The sequence below is a fragment of the Ahaetulla prasina genome, chromosome 1 (genome assembly GCF_028640845.1).
Source record: "Ahaetulla prasina isolate Xishuangbanna chromosome 1, ASM2864084v1, whole genome shotgun sequence".
NCBI lineage: Eukaryota > Metazoa > Chordata > Lepidosauria > Squamata > Colubridae > Ahaetulla > Ahaetulla prasina.
In genome coordinates, this window is record NC_080539.1 from 239327349 (window position 1) to 239351519 (window position 24171).

The window sequence follows — 24171 nt, forward strand, 5'->3', positions numbered from 1 at the left end:
CTCCAACTGGTCCAGAATGCGGCTGCGCGGGTGATAGAGGGAGCCACTCGTGGCTCCCATATAACACCTCTCCTGTGCAAGCTGCACTGGTTGCCGGTGGTCTTCCGGGTGCAATTCAAGGTGTTGGTAACCACCTTTAAAACGCTCCATGGCTTAGGACCGGGTTATTTATGGAACCACCTGCTGCCACCGATAGCCTCCCATCGACCTGTGCGCTCCCACAGGGAGGGTCTCCTCAGGGTGCCGTCAGCCAAACAATGCCGGCTGGCGACCCCTAGGGGGAGAGCTTCTCTGTGGGGGCACCTCCCTCTGGAACGAGCTTCCTCCAGGGTTATGATCACTCCCCAACCTCCGGACCTTCCGACGCGAGGTCAAGACTCTTTTATTTCATTGCGCGGGGCTGGCCTAATGGGTTATGGTTTTTAATTGGAGTTTTACTATTGATTTTTAATAGTTTTAATGTTTAGCCAAATTTGAATTAGATTTTTATAGTGTTTTTTAATCTATTTATGTATTTATGTATATTGTTTTATGTTGGCTGTAAACCGCCCTGAGTCCTTCGGGAGAAGGGCGGTATAGAAATTTAATAAACTAAACTAAACTAAACTATTTTTAGTTCATTTAATAAAAATTAAATAACTGGTTTCCTTTTCTTTTAAAAAAAAACTTCTTATATTAAATGAATAAAACAAGATTTGAATTTCCGACAGCTCTGTCAGACTGTAAGATAACCACAAGCTAACAAGCCCACCCGCTAGTTATATGACTGATATTGATAATCTTGTTCTATTCAGTGTAGTGTCATCACAGTTCAGTGAATATTCTAATTAACTTTGCAGACAGCTGCTAAAATTGGTTCCAATTCCTTGCAAAACACATATTGCAAAAATATAGTGGATAACACGAGGAAGGCAACATGGTCTCTATGTATTGTCACGTTCAAGTGAAAACATTTGCACAGATTGTATTTGCATGCATCACTGGTTTTTTTTTTAATCCTTAATTTTGTTGCCACACCTTTATTGCTCTTAGAACAGATTGAGTCAAGAGTAGTAATTACGAAGGGCTTTATTATATTCCCAGTTAGACATATTGTTGTCACTACATTTCATTTGCTGAAAAATTAGAAGGGGATTAGGGTAATGTTGTTTTTCAAAAACTAAATTATATCAGTAATGCATAGTTATTTAGGTAGACCAAAGAGAAATGTTATACAATACAAGGTTTACAACAAAGTATTGCTCTATATACACTTATATAAATTGCAGAGTGGTTAATGTTACTGACCAAAAGTTGGTGATAGTAAAGCTTGTGTTTGTTGTTACAGAAATGGCTAGTATATGCCAAGTATGCAAGAGTAAAGAGTTGAAGCTATAATTTTATTACCTTTATTCTACCGTGCTGAAAAGAGTTGGAAATTAATGCTTTTTTCCTTTTCCTGCCTCTCTTTCCTTTCTTTCCCTCCCCTACTTCCCTATCACATTTACTTTCAGTTACATTTTTTGATTTATATATTGATAATATATCTTATATTGAATATATATTGAAAGATAGTAAAGCCTAAATTAATTGTTCATTACTGTAGAATTTTCAGCTCTATTCTTCCATCTACTACAGGTAGTCCTCAACTTACAACCACAATTGAGCTCCAAATTTCTGTGGTTAAGTGAGACATTTGTTAAATGAGTGTTGCTCTATTTTATGACCTTTCTTGCCAGAGTTGTTAAGTGAATCACTGCAGTTGATAAGTTAGTAACACGGTTGTTAAGTGAATCTTAACAATGACTCCTCAGGGTGCCGTCAGCGAGACATGTCGTCTGGCGACGCCCAGGGGAAGGGCCTTCTCTGTGGGGGCTCCCGCCCTCTGGAACGAACTCCCCCCAGGACTTCGTCAACTCCCGGACCTCCGAACCTTTTGTCGTGAGCTTAAGACACACTTATTCATCTACGCAGGACTGGATTAGGATTAGTTTTTAAATTTGTGGGTTTTTTAATGGGTTTTTATCATTTATTCTAAATTTTTAATCTCGGCCAATTGAATAAGTTTTTTAATTGTATTTTAATAGTATTTATTATTGTTTATTTTATCTGGCTGTGAACCGCCCTGAGTCCTTCGGGAGAAGGGCGGTATACAAATTTAAATAATAAATAAATAAATAAATAAATAAATAAATAAATAAATCTGGCTTCCCCATTGATTTTGCTTGTCAAAAGATTGCAAAAGGTGATCACATGACCCGGGGGCACTGCAACAGTCATAAGTATGAACCAGTTGCCAAGTGTCTGAATTTTGAGCACATGATCATGGGGATGCTACAAAGATCGTGTGAAAAATGGTCATAAGTCACTATTTTCAGTGCCTCTGTAACTTTGAATGGTCACTAAATGAACTGTTTAGTGTACACCAATGAACTGATTTTATTCTGATAATATAATTTTGAAGTGTGATGGTCAGAACACCAGCTGTATTACAGTTTTATTACTTTACTGACAGTTTTTCTTACCATTACACAATTGTCACATTGGGGTTATATTTGAATTGGGTTATTTAACATGAGACCATGATCCCTTTCTTGATTAAGGGGGTTGGGCAGGGGGTTGGATTAGAAGGCCTCCAAGGTCCCTTCCAACTCTGTTGTTATATTATATTAACTCTGATCTCACTGAATTCCTTAGAGGGTTAAACACATTGTTTTGCTTTTACTGCTATATTAGATGTTTGTTCTCTCAGGCAAAAATTATAAATCAAGGAGGCAATAATACTGAGGCTCCTGATTCTGTCAAGTTTATGTTACCTAAATTTGGCAATCAACTAATAACTAAAATGTGATTTTCTACAGATTTTTGGTAGAATCAAGACAAACAGATTCATTAAAGTTACAAGGTTATTAATATTTTTTTAAAAAATTGCAACCCAATATAGGAAGAACATGACTATTTCTAAATTGATAGAGATGTTTCTGATTCAAGTTTTTTAAAAATGGAAAGGATATATTTCTCTAGTGATCATCATAATGTGGATGGACAGGAGCTAATTGCTTAAAGAGAAATATTTCATAAGGAATTGCCTTGTGTGTCCATTGGAAACAGAACTTAACTCTATTTTTAAAAAAATAATAATAATTGAGAAGAAAGTAATTGAGAATGGCCTTGGATAATCTCAATAGAGAATGAGGTTCACATTGTTTAAAATGGCTAAGTAATACTCCAGTTCAAGTGAAGCCTTCATTTGTTGTTGTCCACAGTTAAGCTGTGAGAAACACCCTCCCTTTAAGTTATATAGGTTGAGACCATTGAGGAAATAATTTCTGAATGCAGGTTGTCTGCAGTGGGAAGACTGTATTTATATATGAGGACTTTCTTGTGTGGTGAATCATCACCAGTTCATAAGTGTTGCACGTATTGCCTGAGCAGAGTCAATATTGTTTAAAAAATACTGCTTCTATTCAATTTATAAATAGATTTTTTTTACATAAAAGTAAAACTGAGAAACATGTTATGACAGCAAACTATGTTTTATGGTTTGTTACTAAAATACGAACAGTTCTTTTTTTATAACAGGATGCCATACCTTACATATGATTAATTGATGGACAATTTAAAATGTAGGCGTTTATATCTATCATTTATTTTCTTATATTACTATTCAGAACTAAAAATAAATAGGTGGGTTAAGCATTTCATAGTTAAAGGAACATATATGTTTTATCTAAACCACAGAGTTTTTCTTATCTGCAGTTTTTTTTCTTTGAGTAGATACAGAATCAATCTATCAGAATACAGCTGGAAGGGACCCGCTGGTCTTCTAGTCCAACCCCCTGCTCAAGCAGGAGCCGCTATACCGTTTCAGATAGGTGGCTGTCCAGCCTTTGCTTAAGAATAGAATAGAATAGAATAGAATAGAATAGAATAGAATTTTTTTTTAATTGGCCAAGTTGATTGGACACACAAGGAATATGCTCTCATTCAGAAAAGATACCTTCATTGAGGTACATCACTGGAGGTAAAAACCTCCAGTGATGAAGTGCCCATGACTTCTGAAAGCAAGATGATCTACTGGTTAAATGTTCGCACTATTAGGAAGTTTCTCCTTAATTCCAGGATGCTTCTCTCCTTGATTAGTTTCAGAATCAGTTTACATTACCTGTCTTACTTGCTAACATCAAATATGGCCCTTCAGATTTGTAATTTGAATTACAACTCCCACCTCTCCCTGAGATTAACTTCCACTGCTGGGGTTTCTAATTCAGCAACATTAATTTCTCAGATGGATAATTTTAAAAGCTCTACCATTATGCTTTCTCTCTAATTATTGCTAGTTGGTTTTTTAAAAAAGCTTCCAAATAACTCCTGTTTTTGTTTAAAAATGTATACAGGCTTAAGTTTTATGTAGAAAAGCTTGAGTTGTTAAAACGCCTCTAGGTGATGGAGGAAAGATTTCACACCAATTTAATGCAATATACATTAAACACTAGTGAATCTGTAGTGCTGAGATGTTGAAAGGCTGTGTTAAAATTGCTGCTTAGGTATGGATGACCTTGGGCAGGCAATTGTTCAAAAATAAGACTACAGATATTTCAGGATAAAAGTAATTCATAGCCAATTGAATAAATTTTTGTAGAATAATTGTCTCTATCATGCAAGGCCTGTTTCCCATCACCTTAAGTCAAATGGGAATTCACGTATTGGCAATGTTGATATTGCAGTCGCCTTTTCTGGCTTTCCAATAACATAGTGTCAGCAAATTTCTTCTTATTATTACAAGCTAGAGTTTTGATTTTGTCTATCACACTAGGTTACTTCATTGCCAGCTGTGGTCAATGAAGTAATGATGCTGAATTGGTAAAAAAAGGAAATATAAAGCAACGTGAAAGTGTTAAATATACTTATTGTGGGGACCAATTTCCAATCATCCTGGATTTGTGAAACCGTCAGCTCCAGGGCATCTTCTCTTAAATGGAGGCTAAATATAAACTATTGAGTTTTGTAATTCTTGTTGCAGTTATGGGATATAAGCTTGGAGGAAGAGATGTGGGAAGAGCAGTGAACTTTTATGAATATATGTGGAGGTGATAATACAATCAACTATAAGGAATTCTGGTAACTGATGGAGACAGCACTGAAAGAGAAGTTCTTGGCTTTACAACAACATATGCAACTTGATCATGAAATGTGAAAAGCTAGAACTAAGGAATATCCTTAAAGCAGAAACTAAGTGTCCCAAACTGGATGTTTTAGGAATATGAGTCAAGCTCATAGAAATGGCCACTTTAAAGCAGATTATTAAATGATCTACTATATAGAGCATGAGTCCATACAAAAGAATAAGGCCTAGAATGTTGATGATCGTCAAAAAGTATGTACTCAGCTAGAAACCAATAAACAATGGGATTGTATTTGTTAGAATTAATTCATGCTATCGAGTGACATCAATGTTACAAAAACACGTGGGCCAGCCTCAGATGCTTTAGTGGAAGCAATTGAGAAATTTTATGGCAAATTGCAAGAAAGGCTAAATGCAGCATAAAGAAAGAAGGTAATGGGTATTTGGAATGCAGAAACTGGACAAATAGAGGAATTACAATTATTGGAAGATTTCAATTATTTAAAACAATCATATTAAGTTTTTAAAAGCTTCCAAATAACTCCTGTTTTGTTTAAAATGTATACAGGCTTAAGTTTTATGTAGAAAAGCTTGAGTTGTTAAAACCTCTAGGTGATGGAGGAAAGATTTCACACCAATTTAATGCAATATACATTAAACACTAGTGAATCTGTAGTGCTGAGATGTTGAAAGGCTGTGTTAAAATTGCTGCTTAGGTATGGATGACCTTGGGCAGGCAATTGTTCAAAAATAAGACTACAGATATTTCAGGATAAAAGTAATTCATAGCCAATTGAATAAATTTTTGTAGAATAATTGTCTCTATCATGCAAGGCCTGTTTCCCATCACCTTAAGTCAAATGGGAATTCACGTATTGGCAATGTTGATATTGCAGTCGCCTTTTCTGGCTTTCCAATAACATAGTGTCAGCAAATTTCTTCTTATTATTACAAGCTAGAGTTTTGATTTTGTCTATCACACTAGGTTACTTCATTGCCAGCTGTGGTCAATGAAGTAATGATGCTGAATTGGTAAAAAAAGGAAATATAAAGCAACGTGAAAGTGTTAAATATACTTATTGTGGGGACCAATTTCCAATCATCCTGGATTTGTGAAACCGTTAGCTCCAGGGCATCTTCTCTTAAATGGAGGCTAAATATAAACTATTGAGTTTTGTAATTCTTGTTGCAGTTATGGGATATAAGCTTGGAGGAAGAGATGTGGGAAGAGCAGTGAACTTTTATGAATATATGTGGAGGTGATAATACAATCAACTATAAGGAATTCTGGTAACTGATGGAGACAGCACTGAAAGAGAAGTTCTTGGCTTTACAACAACATATGCAACTTGATCATGAAATGTGAAAAGCTAGAACTAAGGAATATCCTTAAAGCAGAAACTAAGTGTCCCAAACTGGATGTTTTAGGAATATGAGTCAAGCTCATAGAAATGGCCACTTTAAAGCAGATTATTACATGATCTACTATATAGAGCATGAGTCCATACAAAAGAATAAGGCCTAGAATGTTGATGATCGTCAAAAAGTATGTACTCAGCTAGAAACCAATAAACAATGGGATTGTATTTGTTAGAATTAATTCATGCTATCGAGTGACATCAATGTTACAAAAACACGTGGGCCAGCCTCAGATGCTTTAGTGGAAGCAATTGAGAAATTTTATGGCAAATTGCAAGAAAGGCTAAATGCAGCATAAAGAAAGAAGGTAATGGGTATTTGGAATGCAGAAACTGGACAAATAGAGGAATTACGAATTATTGGAAGATTTCAATTATTTAAAACAATCATATTAAGTTTTTAAAAGCGTATTCTTTATTTATTGCGTCACCTGTTTCAAGCAGCATCAATCAGGACATAGGACAAAATCAGATAGGCAACATCAGGATAAAAACGTTATATCATGAAAGATGGAGAACCGTAGTTCAGTCAGGTTATTTATAACCCAATGCTGATTACAGAATCACTCATGTATTATTGGTGGCAAATATATGGATTTAAATTTAAAAAGTTAGAGGCCATATATGCTAGCTGTGTATGACCAGAAGACAAGTACATTACAGTAAAACACAGAAATTAGGACATATTGCTGTACATGCTTGATTTTTCGGGCAAGGAAAGTGGGATAAAATGAAATAATTAGGCAGAGGTTTTAGAAAAAGAGATTTAGTCTTTGCATCAGTGACTACAGCGAAGTCTGTGCATTATATTAAGGAAAATGGTATTCCAGAACAATTGATTATTCTTCTGTAAAATCATTACGAATAACAAGAAACCCTGAGAAAACTTAAATTGGAAGCTGTGGTCCAAGTAACATTATTTTGCTCAAGTGCACAATTTATACTCATTACAATTAAGATATTTGCAGCTAAAGCTTGAACTATGGCTATACAAGATCTGAACCTTGGGTGGGTACATTTCCAAGAGTGGAACTCAGATGTTGGTTACAAAGATGCCAGACTGACATCCTCATCCATGGTAAGATCATGAATGGGGGCAGATTTATTGCAAACTGACCTGGCATTCCAAGGAAGTAACAGGACTCTGGGGTCATCTGATTATCTGGTATTGAAGATGAATACTGAAGTATAGACAGAAGAACCATTTTCCAGCAGTGACCCTGACATCCTTGAGTGCAGTTTGTCCCCAGTTTCACCCTGTATTTTGAAACATGATCCTGCTTCACCAACAGCTTTTGCCATCCTAATTCTGGAGAAGGGCTGAAAGGAAGGAGCAGAGGTCTTGCAATCTGACCTGGAAAATGCTCCTTCTACATTCTGCAGGTTGGTGCCATAGAAACCATAACTTTCTCTATTGCAACTTTTACAGGGATGTTCATCTAGAATTGAGTTCTGGGCTTTCTAATAATTTTTATTTACACTGTTTATTCTCTAAATGTAAGAAAATTCTGATATACCATATATAAACTCTACCCCCAGATGGCCGATAGCAGCTAATGATGTAGTTTAGGTACTTATTTTATGATATATGGTCCATGACCATATTGCTACAATAAATTTACCTATGCCATTAGGGCCATTTAATTGGTAAAAACTATGCCCATAAATGTGCATATTATCAATCACATTTAGCCTTTTAAAGTATTCCTTTTTATATTATTTTATTTTACACCACACTATTATAGTTTTGATATTTAGAATATTTATATTATTTTACCAGTAAATTTTAATGATATTGTGATTTTACATTTCACATTAGCTGTTTTTATTTATAGATATTATCCTATGGTTTTATACAAATTATCCTTCTAGTTTTTGAATTTATACAACCACTATATTATAAGAATGGCAGGGTGAATATATAACTTGAAATATACAGACAATTTCACATTGTTATATGAAAATTAAAAAAAAACATTGAGAAAAACCCATTATGCTCATGAAAATTCTGGATTAACCTTGAATGAAAGTGGTAAATAGCTTTTATTTTAAAAATAAAAAGGACATGATTGAGAAATAAAGAAGTTTAATTCTAGGAATGAAAATAATCACAAACTTTGACAAGAACTTAAAGATTAGGAAAATCCATTGAGAACAAAGATCAAAATAATTAAAACTATGTTTTTTCCAGTAGTGATGTGTCACTGTGAAATTGAACATGGTGAAATAACCTTTTTTAAAAAAAATTCTGTTTGAAGACAGTAAACAAATTATAAAATTCATGAAGAACCAGTCAGTTTTAACCAAACAAAAAACTTATTGGTCCCTTGAATCAATGAACATGTGTACTTTGGACATACGATGTAAATGGTGAAGTAGAAACAAATGACTACACGTGTTGGAACAGTAAGTTGGAAAAAGTCAAAGAATGCAAATGTAACATTTAAGGCAAGTAAATGGATGGGACAATTTTTTTTTCTGAAATTAGCCTTTGAAGAGCTATGGGCTCTTTTGTAACATTTATTCTTGTAAACAAATTGATGAGCATTTGTCCATACTATGATTAGGAAGTTGAACCTGAATTGAAGAAACCTAATTCTATTTTTTTCCCAGTCCATAGATTTTAGTTGAAGTTAAAATAGATTTTCATTCTTATTCCCCCGTTACCTTTCCTTCCCACACCACTTGCCAAATATGTTTGCTCTACTGACGGTGAAGCATCAACAATGGGAGGTGTACTGTCACTCATCTATAATATGTCCAGTCAGATGCTCTGCAACTTGATAGTAACTGGGCATCCTAACATGCTGCAAAATAGCCCATAAGGCCATAAAATGGGAAGGGTGAAGCATTAACAGAGACTAGCGATGACTGAGGAGAGAGACGGACAGCTGTCTTTTTCTTTCTAATTTGACCCCTAGCTCATCCAATAAGCGTGGAGAAAGGTAGATAGCATGTACGTGGATAAGTGTGGGTAACTGAGAAGAAAAGAGAAAGTCTGGATTTTACCAAGGTTACAAATAAGAAAAACTGGTTACATTATACTACATTTTTTTTGACATTTCTGAATAGGCTGTATGAAAAATAAGTCTGCACTTCTAAAGAAAAGCTTTTCTGCAGTCTCTTTCATGCGCCTGGTCTCTATTTGCATATGCTTCCAAACCAGCAGGTTGGCTGATGTGTATAGGTTAAAAAATTGTAGCACATTGCTGTGCTAATTATAACAGCCTCAAACTGTCTTAGCAATAGGTGACAAATTTGTGAATGTTACATGGAAAATGTTGCTTCCTTATTTCATGTAATATGTAAAAGAAACAGATGTTTGCTATAAGACGAATGAATGTACAGTATTGTTTATTAGAATAATTGCCAGAATATTAAAATATTTTTCTGGCCAAAAGCTGTATTTATTGAGGATCTGTTTGAACTAGTTAATAAAATCTATTAGTTATGAACTTCAGCTTCCATCTTGAGAGGTTTTAATCAGTTTAACAATTACAATGCAACTTCACATGTCATCTGAAAACAAGGTTGCCTTGCATCAGTACAAAACTCTGCCTAAGGCAAATGCCACACACCAGGTTTATTCATATTTATGCAATTTACATTTTCAGACTACTTCCTAAGTCCTGAATAAGTGACGAGCAAAGTGTGTATCTCACTACATGAGCAATAGTTTGATACTTTGGAATTCCTGACAATGATTTTGTTTCCGTGTCCTGCTCTTGAATGTTGTTGTGTGGAGTGTTAATTCTTTAAAAATGTTTACTGTGTAAATATTCTGCTTATTATTTAGTCCCGTGTTTTCATTAAACATTAAACCTAAAACTTTTAAACATAAAAGTTCCTAAAAATCTTTCTTTCTTTACAGAGCTTGTGTCATCTTGGGCGTGATATTTCTTCTGTCCGCTTTATGTATAGTGATCAAAGCCATCCATGACCTTGCAACTAGGTTGCTTCCAGAAGTGGTAAGATCTTTTTTAAAAATAGTAATAATAATCCTAAATTTCAATGTTTCAGTAAGAAAGGTTGTTATGCAGCTGCATGTACTCTTTTGTAACTTTGCATAGTTCTATGGAATTGTATAAAAATTTCAACTTTATCTTTTATAGTGTCAGACAACGTGATGTCAATTTTATCTTTATTATTTCCTTTTATATTAACATATCAAATCCATTCATTCCTAGAAATAAAAAATTCCAGAAATGTGCTGTGGCCAAAAGTTGGATTAGAAGTAGTTGGCATTGGGGAAATGTTAAAAAACTGGAATTTGCTCAAATTTCCTGAGTTGTAATCTGCAGTATATGTTACAGCTGAGGAAATTTTGTAATGGTACGAGGTTATTCAGAATAGTTGCAACGATAGGAAATAAATGGTGCTCTTCTTTCTAAGATTCTAGAGTGCTCTAGAAGCTATTTACTGTAGCTAAATGGTGTTACAGAAGTACTGTTTTCTTGAGGTTCTACAGACTTAGAGCTGCTTAAGGCGAAATTATACTCTCCAAAAATCCTATTTTATGTAGAATCAAGATTGCACTTATTATTATTCATAGCATATTCAGCCAGATGTTTAGGCTAGATTTGGCATTTTTGTCAATCTATTGAGTCCTTCCCAAGGACCTGAGATAGACAGATATTGCTGTTTGATGGTAGTAAAGGTATTGTTGCAAGATGTAAACTCTTCCAAGCATAGCTGTTTTTTGCAATTAACTGCTTGTGATTTTGTTCAATGTTATTATTATTATCAGATTTAGATGAGATATCCTACATTTTTCATACGTAACCCATAATGGCGATCATACCTAATAGTCCTGTCTATTTCCTTCATAACAAGAATCCTATGAAGGGGATTGGGATGAGAAAGAGTGACCGCCCAGAGTTGATCAGCCAGCTTTTGTGCTTAAAGGAAGCACAAAATCTCCAGGATTTACATATGAATTATTTACATACTATTGTCTTAGAATAGAATAGAATAGAATAGAATAGAATAGAATAGAATAGAATAGAATAGAATAGAATTTTTTATTGGGCAAGTGTGATTGGACACGCAAGGAATTTGTCTTGGTGCATATGCTCTCAGTGTACATAAAATAAAAAATACGTGCATCAAGAATCATAAGGTACAACACTTAATGATAGTCATAATAAGCACTCAGGAAACAATATCAATATAAATCGTAAGGATACAAGCAACAAAGTTACAGTCATAAGTGGAAGTCTAAGATTAAGTCTAGAATTATGTCTAGAAGAAAATCAACTAAATCCCCTGTAATAATGACATAAGGGAGCTTAGCTTAATAGATTTCTTAACTATCTTTCTTTGTACAATCATTTCACAAAGCTTGCTATGAAATTTTAACAGCATGACTCCCATTTTCAATCACGTGGCTTTGGCACAAAATTTCTAATACAAAATTTTCTCCTCATGTTCTGGTAAGAATACAACATATTAACTCATGGGGCAGAGCAAATTATTAATAGAACAATGATTTAAGGATGTTATGGTTTATTCAGTTTTAATGTATTTGTAATTCATATTTTTAAGGCCACACAATCCATAGTTAAGCAAATGTAGCACACAGCTTATCAAGAGAACCCAATCATAGGCTGTATTGGCATTTGTTCTGCTGCATTAGACTTATCTCTTACAGGTAATCCTTGACTTAAAACCAATCATTTAGTGACAGTCCAAAGTTACAGTGGCACTGGAAAATATAACCTTTTTTTACATGATTGTTGCAGCATCTCCATGGTCACATGATCAAAATTCAGGTGCTTGGCAACTGAATAACAGAATAACGGAGTTGGAAAGTATTCTAACTTGGAGGTCTTCTAATCCAACTCCCTACTGAGGCAGGAAACCCTATACTATTTCAGACAAATGATTGTCCAATCTCTTCATAAAAACTTCTGGAGGCAAGTTGTTCCACTTGTTGTTCCACACAAATTGTTCTAATTGTCAGGACATTTCTCCTTAGTTTTAGGTTGTCCCTGTCTTTGATTAGTTTCCACCCATTGCTTCTTGTCCTGCCTTCTGGTGCTTTGCAGAATAGGTTGACTCCCTCTTTTTTATGGCAAAAAGATACTACCATGTTACCTCATGTTACTAGCTTGTATTTATGAGGGTTGCAGTCTCCCAGGGTGATGTGATCACTTTTTGCAACCCTCTGACAAGCAAAGTCTCAATGGGGAAGCCAGATTCACTTTACAGCCATGATGGTAACTGAACAACTGTAGTGATTCACTTAACAACTGCAGCAAGAAAGTTGTAAAATGGGACAAAATTCATTTAATAACTGTCTTACTTAGCAATGGAATTTTAGGCTCTATTGTGATTGAAAGTGGAGGACTACCTGTATTAACAGGTAAATAGGTTGAGAAAGGAATGGGAGAGAAGAACACTCCTAAATCCTAGACTTTTATTCCAGTGAAACTTCTTTAAAGCTTCTTCAGCTATAGAAGTAAAAGATCTGCTTTAAATCTCTGCTAACTGTAAGAAAATGAAAAAGAAGACTTTGAGATATACAGTAGAGAATTCCAGCCATTTCTTTCAAAATGCATTTTGTCAGCTTCCAATTTTGCATCAAGTTATTCCTTGTATGACTAATGTAGTTCAGTAGTCTAAGAATATTGAATCACAGTTTGAAACTCTCAGATTAAAATGCTTGATTTGACATGATGATTTGCGTGTTTTCAAAGCTTCTAGGCAGTAGATCGTATCTCTGCAATTAAAGCCCATTAGAAGAGGCTTGAAAAACAAACTTACTTCTCAAATCTGATTTTTTTAAAGAATTCAGGTTTGTCTGCCACATGTATACTACTTTCCTATGTAAAGCAACCTTGATCAGATTTAACAAGCACACATGAAGAGGCTATGATGAGAAAAGGATAACAAAACAGTCTCTAGGTTGTCTGGGTAGCAGTTGTAAGACAACAGAATTATACAACAAGGCCACAGAAATAGGCAAGTCATACAAAAGTACTTTGGGCAAGAAAATAGCCTTGCCATCCCATACTTCCAAAAGCAGTAAAAATTTTGGACAGTGCCTGTAAATGTTAGCCTGGCAACCATTCTCTTCAATTTTCCTTGTAATTCTCCTCAGTTTGAGAGGGAGTGACTGACCCAAATTGGCTTTGGGTCTAAAGTGTGAATAAAATTCCCGGTCCCCTGGTTTCTAACCTGATCCATTAACCACTACATGAAACTGACTCTCAAAGGGCATGGATTTGGATCATCATAAAGGAGAAGTCAAAGATATCTCACGTTTTATTGTACTGTGAGTTATACAGAGTATGTAGGTCAATATATATTCTCCCCTTACTAGAGAGATTGCCAGGGAGGAAAGATGACTTTTATGTAGACTTTCTCCTCCAAGACTCAAATCCGGCTACCACATGTGCAGTAGCAAAATGTTGTGTCGCTGCAATGCCCACAAGAAAAAAATTGGTTACCGAATTATAGATGTCAACTGATGCCAACTTTTTGGAGATATATATAACAGCTATGGGAAAAATACATTTACTCACATTCTTGACGGCTCTCCATGCATGTAAATTTGAGATCATGTATTTTAATTATAGGAATGGTATTATACACGATTGATGTCAGTAGTATTTTAATTTTAAGTTACATAACAGATAACTGGATTTTATCATAGATTTTATCTGTTATGTATTATTTTATTCTTGAATTTTTAATTGTATATTTACTGAGTGTTTTTTATTTGTTCTGGCCTATGGCTGTAATAAACTGAAACTGGTTTATTCAAACATAACAAAACGTAACTGAGGATTTGGATCATCATGATATTGATAGACTGGCTTTGGATTTTCAATGTAGATCCCACTTGTAGAAGACTTTAGAGATTTTTATAATTAAAGTTTCAGTATTTACCACCTTACAACATTTAAGTGTCGCAGCGCAAAGTCTGAGAATTAAACATTAGAAGACTGAATGTAGGCTGAAAGTTACAATTTGGTCGTATTCAAACACATGTTTCTTCTCCCTTCGTGAAAATAGCACTTGCCATTTAGACAGTTTGGAAATAGTAGGTTCTCTGCCACTTAAATGTGATTTTATGATCCGCTGTTTATAAACCAGTCTTTTAAATGAAGCTGCAATTCTTGATCTAGGCACAATGGCGACTTATATGCAACAATTATTAGGATTTTTTTTCCCATCCAGCAAAGGGATACCACAAGTGCTGCTCTTGTTTGATCTTTATTGTACAGTTTCCATGGCAACCCTCCAGCAAATACATCTCAGTACACCTAGGAAAGTATTGAGATATATTTACTAAAAAGACTCAATGTATGGTAAGATTAATACATTTCATAATACATCTCAATAAGTGCGTAATGTAGAATAAAAATGATCTCTCTTCCCAATGTGCATGGAATTGAAGGTATTAAAAAAATACGTTAGTGTTCTTTTGTCTTTTTGTATGATCAGGGAATTTTTGTCTTTACTTTTGTTGAAAGCTTTATCACTGATTTCCCCTAAAATTTAAAGTATTGTGGCAGAAAGCTTGGAATGATGATGAAGTAGCCAAAAATAACATCATTGTATATAAAAGGAAAATATCCGTAGGCTAAACGCACAAACACAGAGAGAAACAACATAGAGGGCAATTCCCTCCCTAGAGATACCCTTGTGAGAATTAAGCATGGTTGCAAAATACAGTCTATTGGAAGAAAAGTAATTATTGATGCTAGCAAGGCTTTCCACTGATATTTAATATTTTCCGATCAAAAATAGAATATTATATCATTGCCTTTGTTCTTGCAATCACGTCTTGCCTTTTTCTCTATTTCTCTCTATCTCTATTTCTATCCACTTAAATATAAATATTCATACATTTTGTTTTCCATTTTTTTCAATAGAAGATACATTTTAAGAAGAAGAATAATTTTTAGTAAAAATATTTAAAATAATTTTATTCTGCTTCAGTACCTAAAAAGCCTTAATGAAAAACAATACATTTATGACACAACAGATAAATGAACATTGCTATTATATAATTTAATTCTGTTAACAATTAAACCAACTTTAATTTTTGCCTTGGCTCTACTTATATCTTTCTATTTATCCCAGTTGCATATTTAGCCGACTTGTACTGAAAGCCAAAATTGTACATCCCTACCATATGTAGTCTTCTTTGCAACCAGAATCTGTGAGAGTTTATGAAAAAAATAGAATGTAAATCTGCTTACAAAACCATTTTTTTCTCTCCTTTCCATTTTTTCACTTTTTGAGACACTTGGTTTAGCAAGTCTAGCAAACCATGGAATATCCATGAGTGCCGTCTAGCCATTGTTAGAAACAAATGCAGCATTTTTCGAGGTTTACAATGAAAAGAAAACGTAAGTTAAATGTAACAGAAATATTTACATATTTGAGACAAAAACAAATATTTCATCACTTCTATCTGGTAGAAATCAACTGGAAAGCCAGCTTGCTCTAAATGGTTAAGGCACCAGGCTAGAAAACAGGAGATGGTGAGTTTTAGTCCCAGCTTAGACAAGAAAGCCGGCTGGGTGACTTTGGGCCAGTCACTCAATTTCAGCCCAATCTTCCTCACAGGGCTGTTATTATGGGGAAAATAGAAGGAGGAAGAAAGATTAGGTATATTATTTGCCTTGAGTTATTTATAAAAATACAAGTAGTCCTTGACATATAATCAGTGGTCGGATTCAAATAATTTAACAATCGGTTTTCTGCCCTAATGATTTCTTCCAACAACCAGTTCACCAAACTGCTCAGAAAGTTAACAACCGGTTCTCCCGAAGCGGTACAAACTGGCTGAATGCCACCACTGCATATAATACTAATGGAGCCTGCCCATTATAGTTGAATGTAGCAACAGTCATTATGTGAAGCAGCTCAGCTAACTTCCTATCCCAGGAGGGTTACCTCAGGGGTGAGGGAAACCCTTGGAGGCCTAGTACAGACCCACGTCCACCTAACCTGGCCCTCCCAAGGCCTCCCCCACCCCCTGAGTTGCCCTAGGCTCCACTTCCCACGCCTTGGGTCCCAAGAGGCCTTTTTACACTCCCAGGGAGTCCTTCCAGGCCTTGGGCCTGATCCCCCCCCAGCCAAACACCTTCCTCCTCTCTGACCATTTGAAGAAGTCCAAGGCTTTCCAGAGGGCTGGAATGGGTTGCTTCATTGCATAGTCTCATGGCATGATTCTGGAAGCAGTCGTCATGTTTCCAGCAGCTGAATTTCATTTTGGTACAGCCACTACTTCCCGAATTGTGCCATGTGGCCAGGTAATAAAGCAGTCCATTTTGCTGCTTTAACGTGATTTGCACAGTACTACAGAAGATTTCTGCAGCATTCAGAAGCTTCTGCAGTGCTATGCCTTGTTAAGGCAGCAAAATGAAGCAGTTTGTCTGGCCTGCCCTCCTTTCCCAATATGAGGTCTGGAGAGCTTCAAAAGGTAAGTGCGGTGGGTTCTGGATGTGTGGGATGCAGGGAGGGCGCTGCAGCAATCCTGTGAATAGGTGCTGCAGCCATTATAATTTTGAAACAGGGTCATATATCTTTTTTGGCATCTACTGTAACTTTGAATGTTCGTTAAGCGATCTGTTGATTCTCAAGGACTATCTGTAATAAAGGTGGGGTAGAAATAAGCGCAGGAGTCAATAAATATTAGATTAACCTAACTTCCAAGGCAATCCTTTGTAAAGCTTTAAAGTTGAATTTTCAGGTGTTCCAGGAACTTTGTGTTATTTAGCCCCAGAATTCATAAGTCTTCCTTCCCTCGTGGTTATTAAATGGTTGTTAAGCAAATTTGGCTTCCATAATTGACATTGCTTGTCGTAAGCTAACTGGGAAGGTTGCAAATAGTGATTACGTGACCACAAGATGCTGCAATAATCGCAATCCAGATACTTTGCCTCTTTTTGTAGGGGTGGTACGATGGTTGTAACTTCACTTTTTGCAAGACCATTGTAACTTCAAACAGTCAGTAAGCAAACAATCATATGTTAAGGACTATCTTTATATTGATTTGATGCTATATGATATTCAAAGTCAATGCATTGATGCAAATAAACAGGGCTAATAAAGGCACATTTACATGTAAGTATTAAAGAAATATATGTCATAGACACATATATAAAATTTATATATTGTTTAAATATAAAATGTTATTAAATTTATTTTAAATAAAAATGATTTTTCTCATTATGGTAGTGTTTAAATGTTAATCCTCTGGTTGTAATTCAGCACTGCTGTTCTAATTAAAATAGTCTAGTGAAGCAATGAACAATACGAGTCGATGGATTCGTTGCCCTGTTTAATGATTTTCAGAAGCAATATCAAGAAGATATGTGGCACCAGAGAGGAAAGGTCCTGAGGGATATGGCAGCAGATGGCTAGGATTATTTTATTCATTTACCACTGTATTAAAGTATGTTTCATCATTTTTGGAAGGTGAATTAATTTCAAAAAGTAATAATTCACTCCTAGGGCTGTACTGTTTCCAGAGATTGTGGACAGATCCTGTTGTCACTATATTCTCATCCCTGCTTTGGACCCTTTGGCTGTAATAAAATCTTTAGATGAGAGGTGCCTTTAAATTCTCCAGAACTTCATGACCTTAGTCGTACTCAGTCGCAGTCTGTTCATTTTCCAAAGTGGAATAGGAAGAGGACTGGTTTAATTTTGGTGTGTGTGAAATACCTGAGAGATATTTGCAGAGAGAGTTAGGAAAAGCAAGCAGGTGTTGCAGTTAGCAGCTCTGATGCAGAAGTGTTAATAATAGTTCATTGAACACATTCTGGTGTGTGTGTGTTTGTTTGACAGCCTTTGTGCCAGAAACCTGAATTCTCTTTCTTTTTTATGTTCTCTTTTCTTCCTTTTCTTTGTTCAATCCTTGGTTTGCACTTCACGAAGCTACAAATTGGTAATAATATTTTGATCACCAAACATGAAGAGGTCGTGTAGCAGTATTTTTTTTTAATGCAATTGACGGAAAAATCAGAGTACCTTTACGTTAGGCGGGAATTAGTAGGAAAGCATAAATTTAGACAGCTGTAGGGTGTGTGATTTGGCACAAAATGCTTCTCTCCCCCATTCTCCATAGCCTTCTGTTCCAAAGTGGCTAAAGCCCCGACATCTTGTTGTCTGGCTGGCAGAAAGGAAGGGATAGGGAACCAATTCTTTCTTCCCAGTTTTTAAGGCTTGGATCTGCTGCTCTCTACAGCATCCAAGATTTCAGTTCTGTTTTGCTGCAACTGCTGGCTCTGAGTATGAATTATTTCTCTCTCTCTCTCTCTCTCTCTCTCTCTCTCTCTCTCTCTCTCTCTGTGTGTGTGTGTGTGTGTAGGGGCGGGTGTAGGCAAAGATCAATTTTCTTGCTTCCTCCAGAGGCCCAGAGATGTGTTCTATTGAAATATTCATCTGAGAGACCATCTCTCTCCTCCCCCTTCTCCCATGCCTGAGGTCAAGTCTTTATCAAGCTAGTTGGTTGTGTGTGGCACCACCTAGGAAGGTAGTAAAAAAACAAGGCATCTCACTTTCCAGGGAGATTAGGTGTTTCCTTTCAGACAGCTGCTAAAAATTATAACATTCTCCTACTTAACGCTAGTTGTTTATCTTAAAAGTTATTTTTGTTTTATATTATTAAGCTTTATTCTTTTTTAGAAGTTTACCAAAAATAAATAAAATACAAAGGTAACTCATGGGGGGGAAAAATCACACAGTACTAAATAATTAAGAAAGAATGCTAGACCCTGTTTTAAAACTAAAACAAATGAAACAGAAAAAAAGCCTTCAAAGACTAACAAAATGTAATCAGTTACAATAGTAAAAATGTAAGATAATGTCTTAAATACCACTGCTTTATAAAAATACTTGCAGCACTATATTATCATGAAAAACAAAAATTTAGAAAGAACTCACCTAATAATACTTCTGTATCATTGTAAAATATCATAAAATCTATGCCAAAGAAGAACATATTACTTCATAACTTGATTAGTTGGAAATATTGCCTTTTTCAGAAGGATAAATTACCCATTTTCAAACATCAATCTTTAGAGCAACACAATTTTTCAGATTTTGCAGTGTAATTCTTTTTGCCACCTATCATGCCCACTACAACCATTATCAATGCCTCTTTGGAGAGGACATAATTCTTGCCCTAATGCTGGGCTGTTATTACTTTCAAAACCCTGGGTGATACAGCACCAGGATTTATTGAGCAATACCAGAATTATCTGGTTATTGCTTATCTGGTCCAACTATCTGATTCCCACTTTATGGAATAAGTACCTCCTGGACATATAGATTCATTTATTCAGTTTGTCAAGCAGCCTATTTAACAAGTAAGTCTGGGTGTCGACAACTCTGACTGCTGAGGTTTTGTAAAGAAACCAAAGCAGTTGTTTTTCCCTGTAGCACATATTTGGGCTTTAAATTAGACAAAGTATTTTAAGGCCATTTGCTGATAATTGTTTCTAATTGTTTCCCATTTTTATTTTATCTTTGTATCCTACCCAGATCTGCCAGAATGGGGCAGTTTATATATGTTATAAAACCAGTTAATCTTAGTGAACTTTAATTCAGAACTATTCCATCTTTTAAGTTTATTATTTGAATTATGTGGCAAAATAGCATAGAATGTTTCCCTTTTCTTTTTCAGGATGACTTTCTATACAGTGTTTCGATTTTAAGTGGAATCCTTTGTACTTCTTTAGCAGTGATCAAATTTATGTTGGGGAACGTCCTTACAAGCAGAGCATTGTTAACAGATGGTAAGTAGCAAACAGGTATCTCTTTCTTGATATTATTAAATCAAAGGCTAGTGAAGTAGAGGTAAGTGAAGGTTCTGTGTGATTGGATAAAATTACAAAGAGGAGACTTGGAATGTATAACATATTTGGTTAACTTTTTTGAATTCGCTGAGCCCTTTGTTCTCTAACCTGTTCGAAAAATTAATGAATTTAGAAGCAAATATTATGCACAGAAGTAATCCATGGATTACCTGAACCTATTGCTTGTTGCTCTGTAATTATGATCATGATTAAAGCTACTAACAGTTTGTCTAAATAAATAAATACAGGGAAAAATAAACTTTGAAGCGAAATAGCCAGATAAAATGTTTCAATGAGTCATTCAGTCAAATGAAAAAAAATGTACCAAAATTTATTGTAGGAATCGACAATACTTTTCACAACCAATATTTGGCCAGAATGTAGACATTTTTTTAAAAAAACAAACAAACCCTAAGCAACTACATTTTATTAGATTCAATAATAATTGTCCACCTGCATTTTGCCTGGATTTGCTGTTTGTCTTTTGCTTGTTGCTGTTTTTCAGACTTCAGGAATACTGTAGATTGTATCACTCTTAAATCATGTTTAATGTGTGCAGTGATGGGATTGTCAGAAATCCATATTTTACTATTTCAACTGATACTATACACTATACTATACACACACTTTTCCTTAGCCAGTAGCTAAACTAATGTTCACTTTTAAAATTAAAATGCTTTTAAAATAGGACTTGGACAAAAAAACTCTTAGCACAAATTTAAAAACTAGGTTCTTTACCTGCAAATTATAACTATATTTATGGTTTGGAATATGATATATGATATATGAAATATGATAAGATGGCCTATAATTTTTACAAATAAATAAATAAAATTAGTAACACCAACAATAGAACAATTCTTCAAAAATAGTACTGCATCTATGATTTTATAAACATGGAATTTTCTCCATGTTGCCAACATCATTTATTGCGTTTCTCAGCAACAATGACTAATAGTTCTCACTGGGAATTTTAATTCTTTTTTTTTAATTTACATTTATATCCCGCCCTTCTCCGAAGACTCAGGGCGGCTTACAGTGTATAAGGCAATAGTCTCATTCTATTTGTATATTTACAAAGTCAACTTATTGCCCCCCCAACAATCTGGGTCCTCATTTTACCTACCTTATAAAGGATGGAAGGCTGAGTCAACCTTGGGCCGGGCTTGAACCTGCAGTAATTGCAGGCTATTGTGTTCTAATAACAGGCTCCTTACAGCCTGAGCTATTCCGGCCCTTTTGGTAACATTATCTTTTTTCCTCTGAAAATTTTTGAAAGAAGCATCAACTGATGTATCTCTTATGAAAAATAAAAAGATTTTTTTTTGCATGACAAATTTAAGTAGAATCCTATTTTTACTCATCTGAGAGAAACAACCTTTGAACTCAGTGAGACTTATGTTTGAGGTTAAGAGGGATAATTTCACTCTTACTTTACTGTGTCTCTCAGGCATGTACAAAGCAAGTCCATATTGTAGGCATTTCAAAACATTTTTTACAATGTGTGATCTTTAACCAGGTACTAGCATAATTGAATGCATAAAGAATTTCCAAATGGTGTGGGCAAGAGTAATCATATTTATGAAGAGTCCAGTAAGTTTCCTACTCCAAATGAAAATGAAAAAATTCTTCAGGAGCCAAGGCATTGGAAAGTTAATCTGTGAAACAAGTTTTAATCCAATAACAAATTTTAACACACAAGCACGTTGTTTAGAAATAAATTTCAAAATAATTTAATTCAGTTGGCACAGCCGTTATCTCACAAGGCTGTTGTATCAACTACATTTTTAGGTTACCAATCCTGATGTATAGAGATTCATATATTTACTGATATTTGGGCAGATAGCAGGGTGAAGCTTGAAGTTCCTCAGACATACCCAAGTTGAGCATCAATATTTAATCATTACTGTTAGATCACAGAACTGAAAAATACAACTTTGGCACTATGGGCATCTTCACTGAATTCTCTAACACATACACAAATCAGAATACTTCCTACCAGATGACCATGTTTCTGTACCATCCTGTACCCAGAAAACTGTGCCCCCTTATTTGACATCAGCCCTGAGATTCTTGGAAATTAGAAGGGAGACTCCTTTATTATTGATTCAGATTTTACAAGATCTCCCTTCACTTCGGTATGAGAAAATCTGTGACATATTGACCACCTCTATGGTCCTTATTCCTTTCACTATTTATTTAATTAATACATGTATATGTTGCTTGAAGGAAAAACTCTTGCAGCTCTATAATTGCCCAAATGGACATTTTGCAGTATTTGTAACCCATCTCCTTCTCCATAACCTAAGGTGACCTTATGTTAGGATGCTTCAGTTGGAACTTTCTTTATGTCAACTTACAGAAGATGTCTCCTATTTGCAAGGCCAGGCAAGAATGGCCAGAAGTTCATAGATTTGAAAGGGCAAGAATAGTAATAGCAATAGAACTTAGACTTATATACCGCTTCATAGTGCTTTACAGACTTCTCTAAGTGGTTTACAGAGTCAGCCTTTTGCCCCCAGCAATCTGAGTCCTCATTTTACCGACCTTGGAAGGATGGAAGGCTGAGGCAACCTTGAGTCTGGTGAGATTCGAACTGCCAAACTGCTGGCAGCCGGTGATCAGCAGAAGTAGCCTGCAATACTGCACTCTAACCACTGCGCCACCGCAGTTAAGGAAGAAAGTTCTATGATTAGAAAGTTGAGACTGTTGTCTATAGAAGGCTTGATTCTGGTGTTCCACAGTAAATCTGGTCTAACCCTGTCAAATGTGTGAAGCTTTTGCTGCTAATGAATTAAAGGCAGGTTTCCAGAGACATGAATTCAAGTCTTTTCTGACGCCTTTAGGGAAGTAAGATCTATTCAATTGATACTTTTTCTATTATTCTGGCTCCCTGATGGTTTCCAGCATATTGTACAAGAAGAGCATGTCTTCTTACTTAATTAAATGTATAAATCTTATCCCCGCTCTACCACTCATCTGGGGCAAAGTATAATGAAATATAAATTAAGGCTGATCAGAAAACAAAATAACACTTGAGAATTAGCATTAGAATTTAGAGTGACGCCACATCATAGAGTTAAAAATCCAACTGTGTCTTTATTGCATGTTAAAAACTGACCAGTGAAGGAGCCAGTCTTACCTTTAGACTGTTCTAGAGCAGAGGTGTCAAACTAGTGGCTCCGGGCCAGAGGCGTCACGTGCAGACCATCCCCACCCCAAATCCGCGAAGCGGGAAAATGTCATGAAATGTTACATGACAGCAATGTGATGCAGTGAGTTTGACACCTGGGTTCTAGAGTCATTGTTTTGCTATTAAAAATGCTCTGTCTGAATATTTTCCAAACTGGACAATTTTTGGTAGACAATGTTTGGTGGACAATGCCAGAGGCTCTGATGCTTTTAAATAAATTATGGACAGGTTGACTAAGGGGTCTTGGCTTTTCAAATATCTCAACCCCAAGCTATTTAGGCTTATAATCAGCATTCTGATTTTGTTGTGGTGTTTTGGCCACTGGCCCCTCCAGCAGCTGAATCGGGAGGAATTGGGATCGGCATCAGGGCAAACTGACAGCTCCGAGGGGGAAGAGGGAATGCAGCTGGCAGAGAGAGAGAGAGAGAGACAGAGGAGGAGGCTGGTCCATTCATCAGCCTTCAGATGGAGAATCAACACCCCCAGGTCTGGAGGTGGTCGATGAAGAAGAGGAGAAACAGATGAGTCCAGTGCCTGACATGCAGCAGAAGGTAGAGGAGAGCAATGGAAAGCTGTGGGCCGATCCTGGGGAAGGAAGAGCCACTGCTGCTAGCAAAGCCCACCCTAGCTCTG

The 24171-nt window shown here is 35.7% G+C and overlaps 1 protein-coding gene across 1 annotated transcript in view; it reads left to right on the top strand.

Moving 5' to 3' along the window:
* TMEM163 (transmembrane protein 163) overlaps positions 1-24171 on the top strand; it is a 104548-nt gene that overhangs the window by 66046 nt on the left and 14331 nt on the right. Inside the window, exons 5-6 of the mRNA XM_058194156.1 lie at positions 10394-10490; positions 20174-20285. Coding sequence (XP_058050139.1) covers positions 10394-10490; positions 20174-20285 — 209 coding nt within the window. The remainder of the gene's footprint in view (positions 1-10393; positions 10491-20173; positions 20286-24171) is intronic.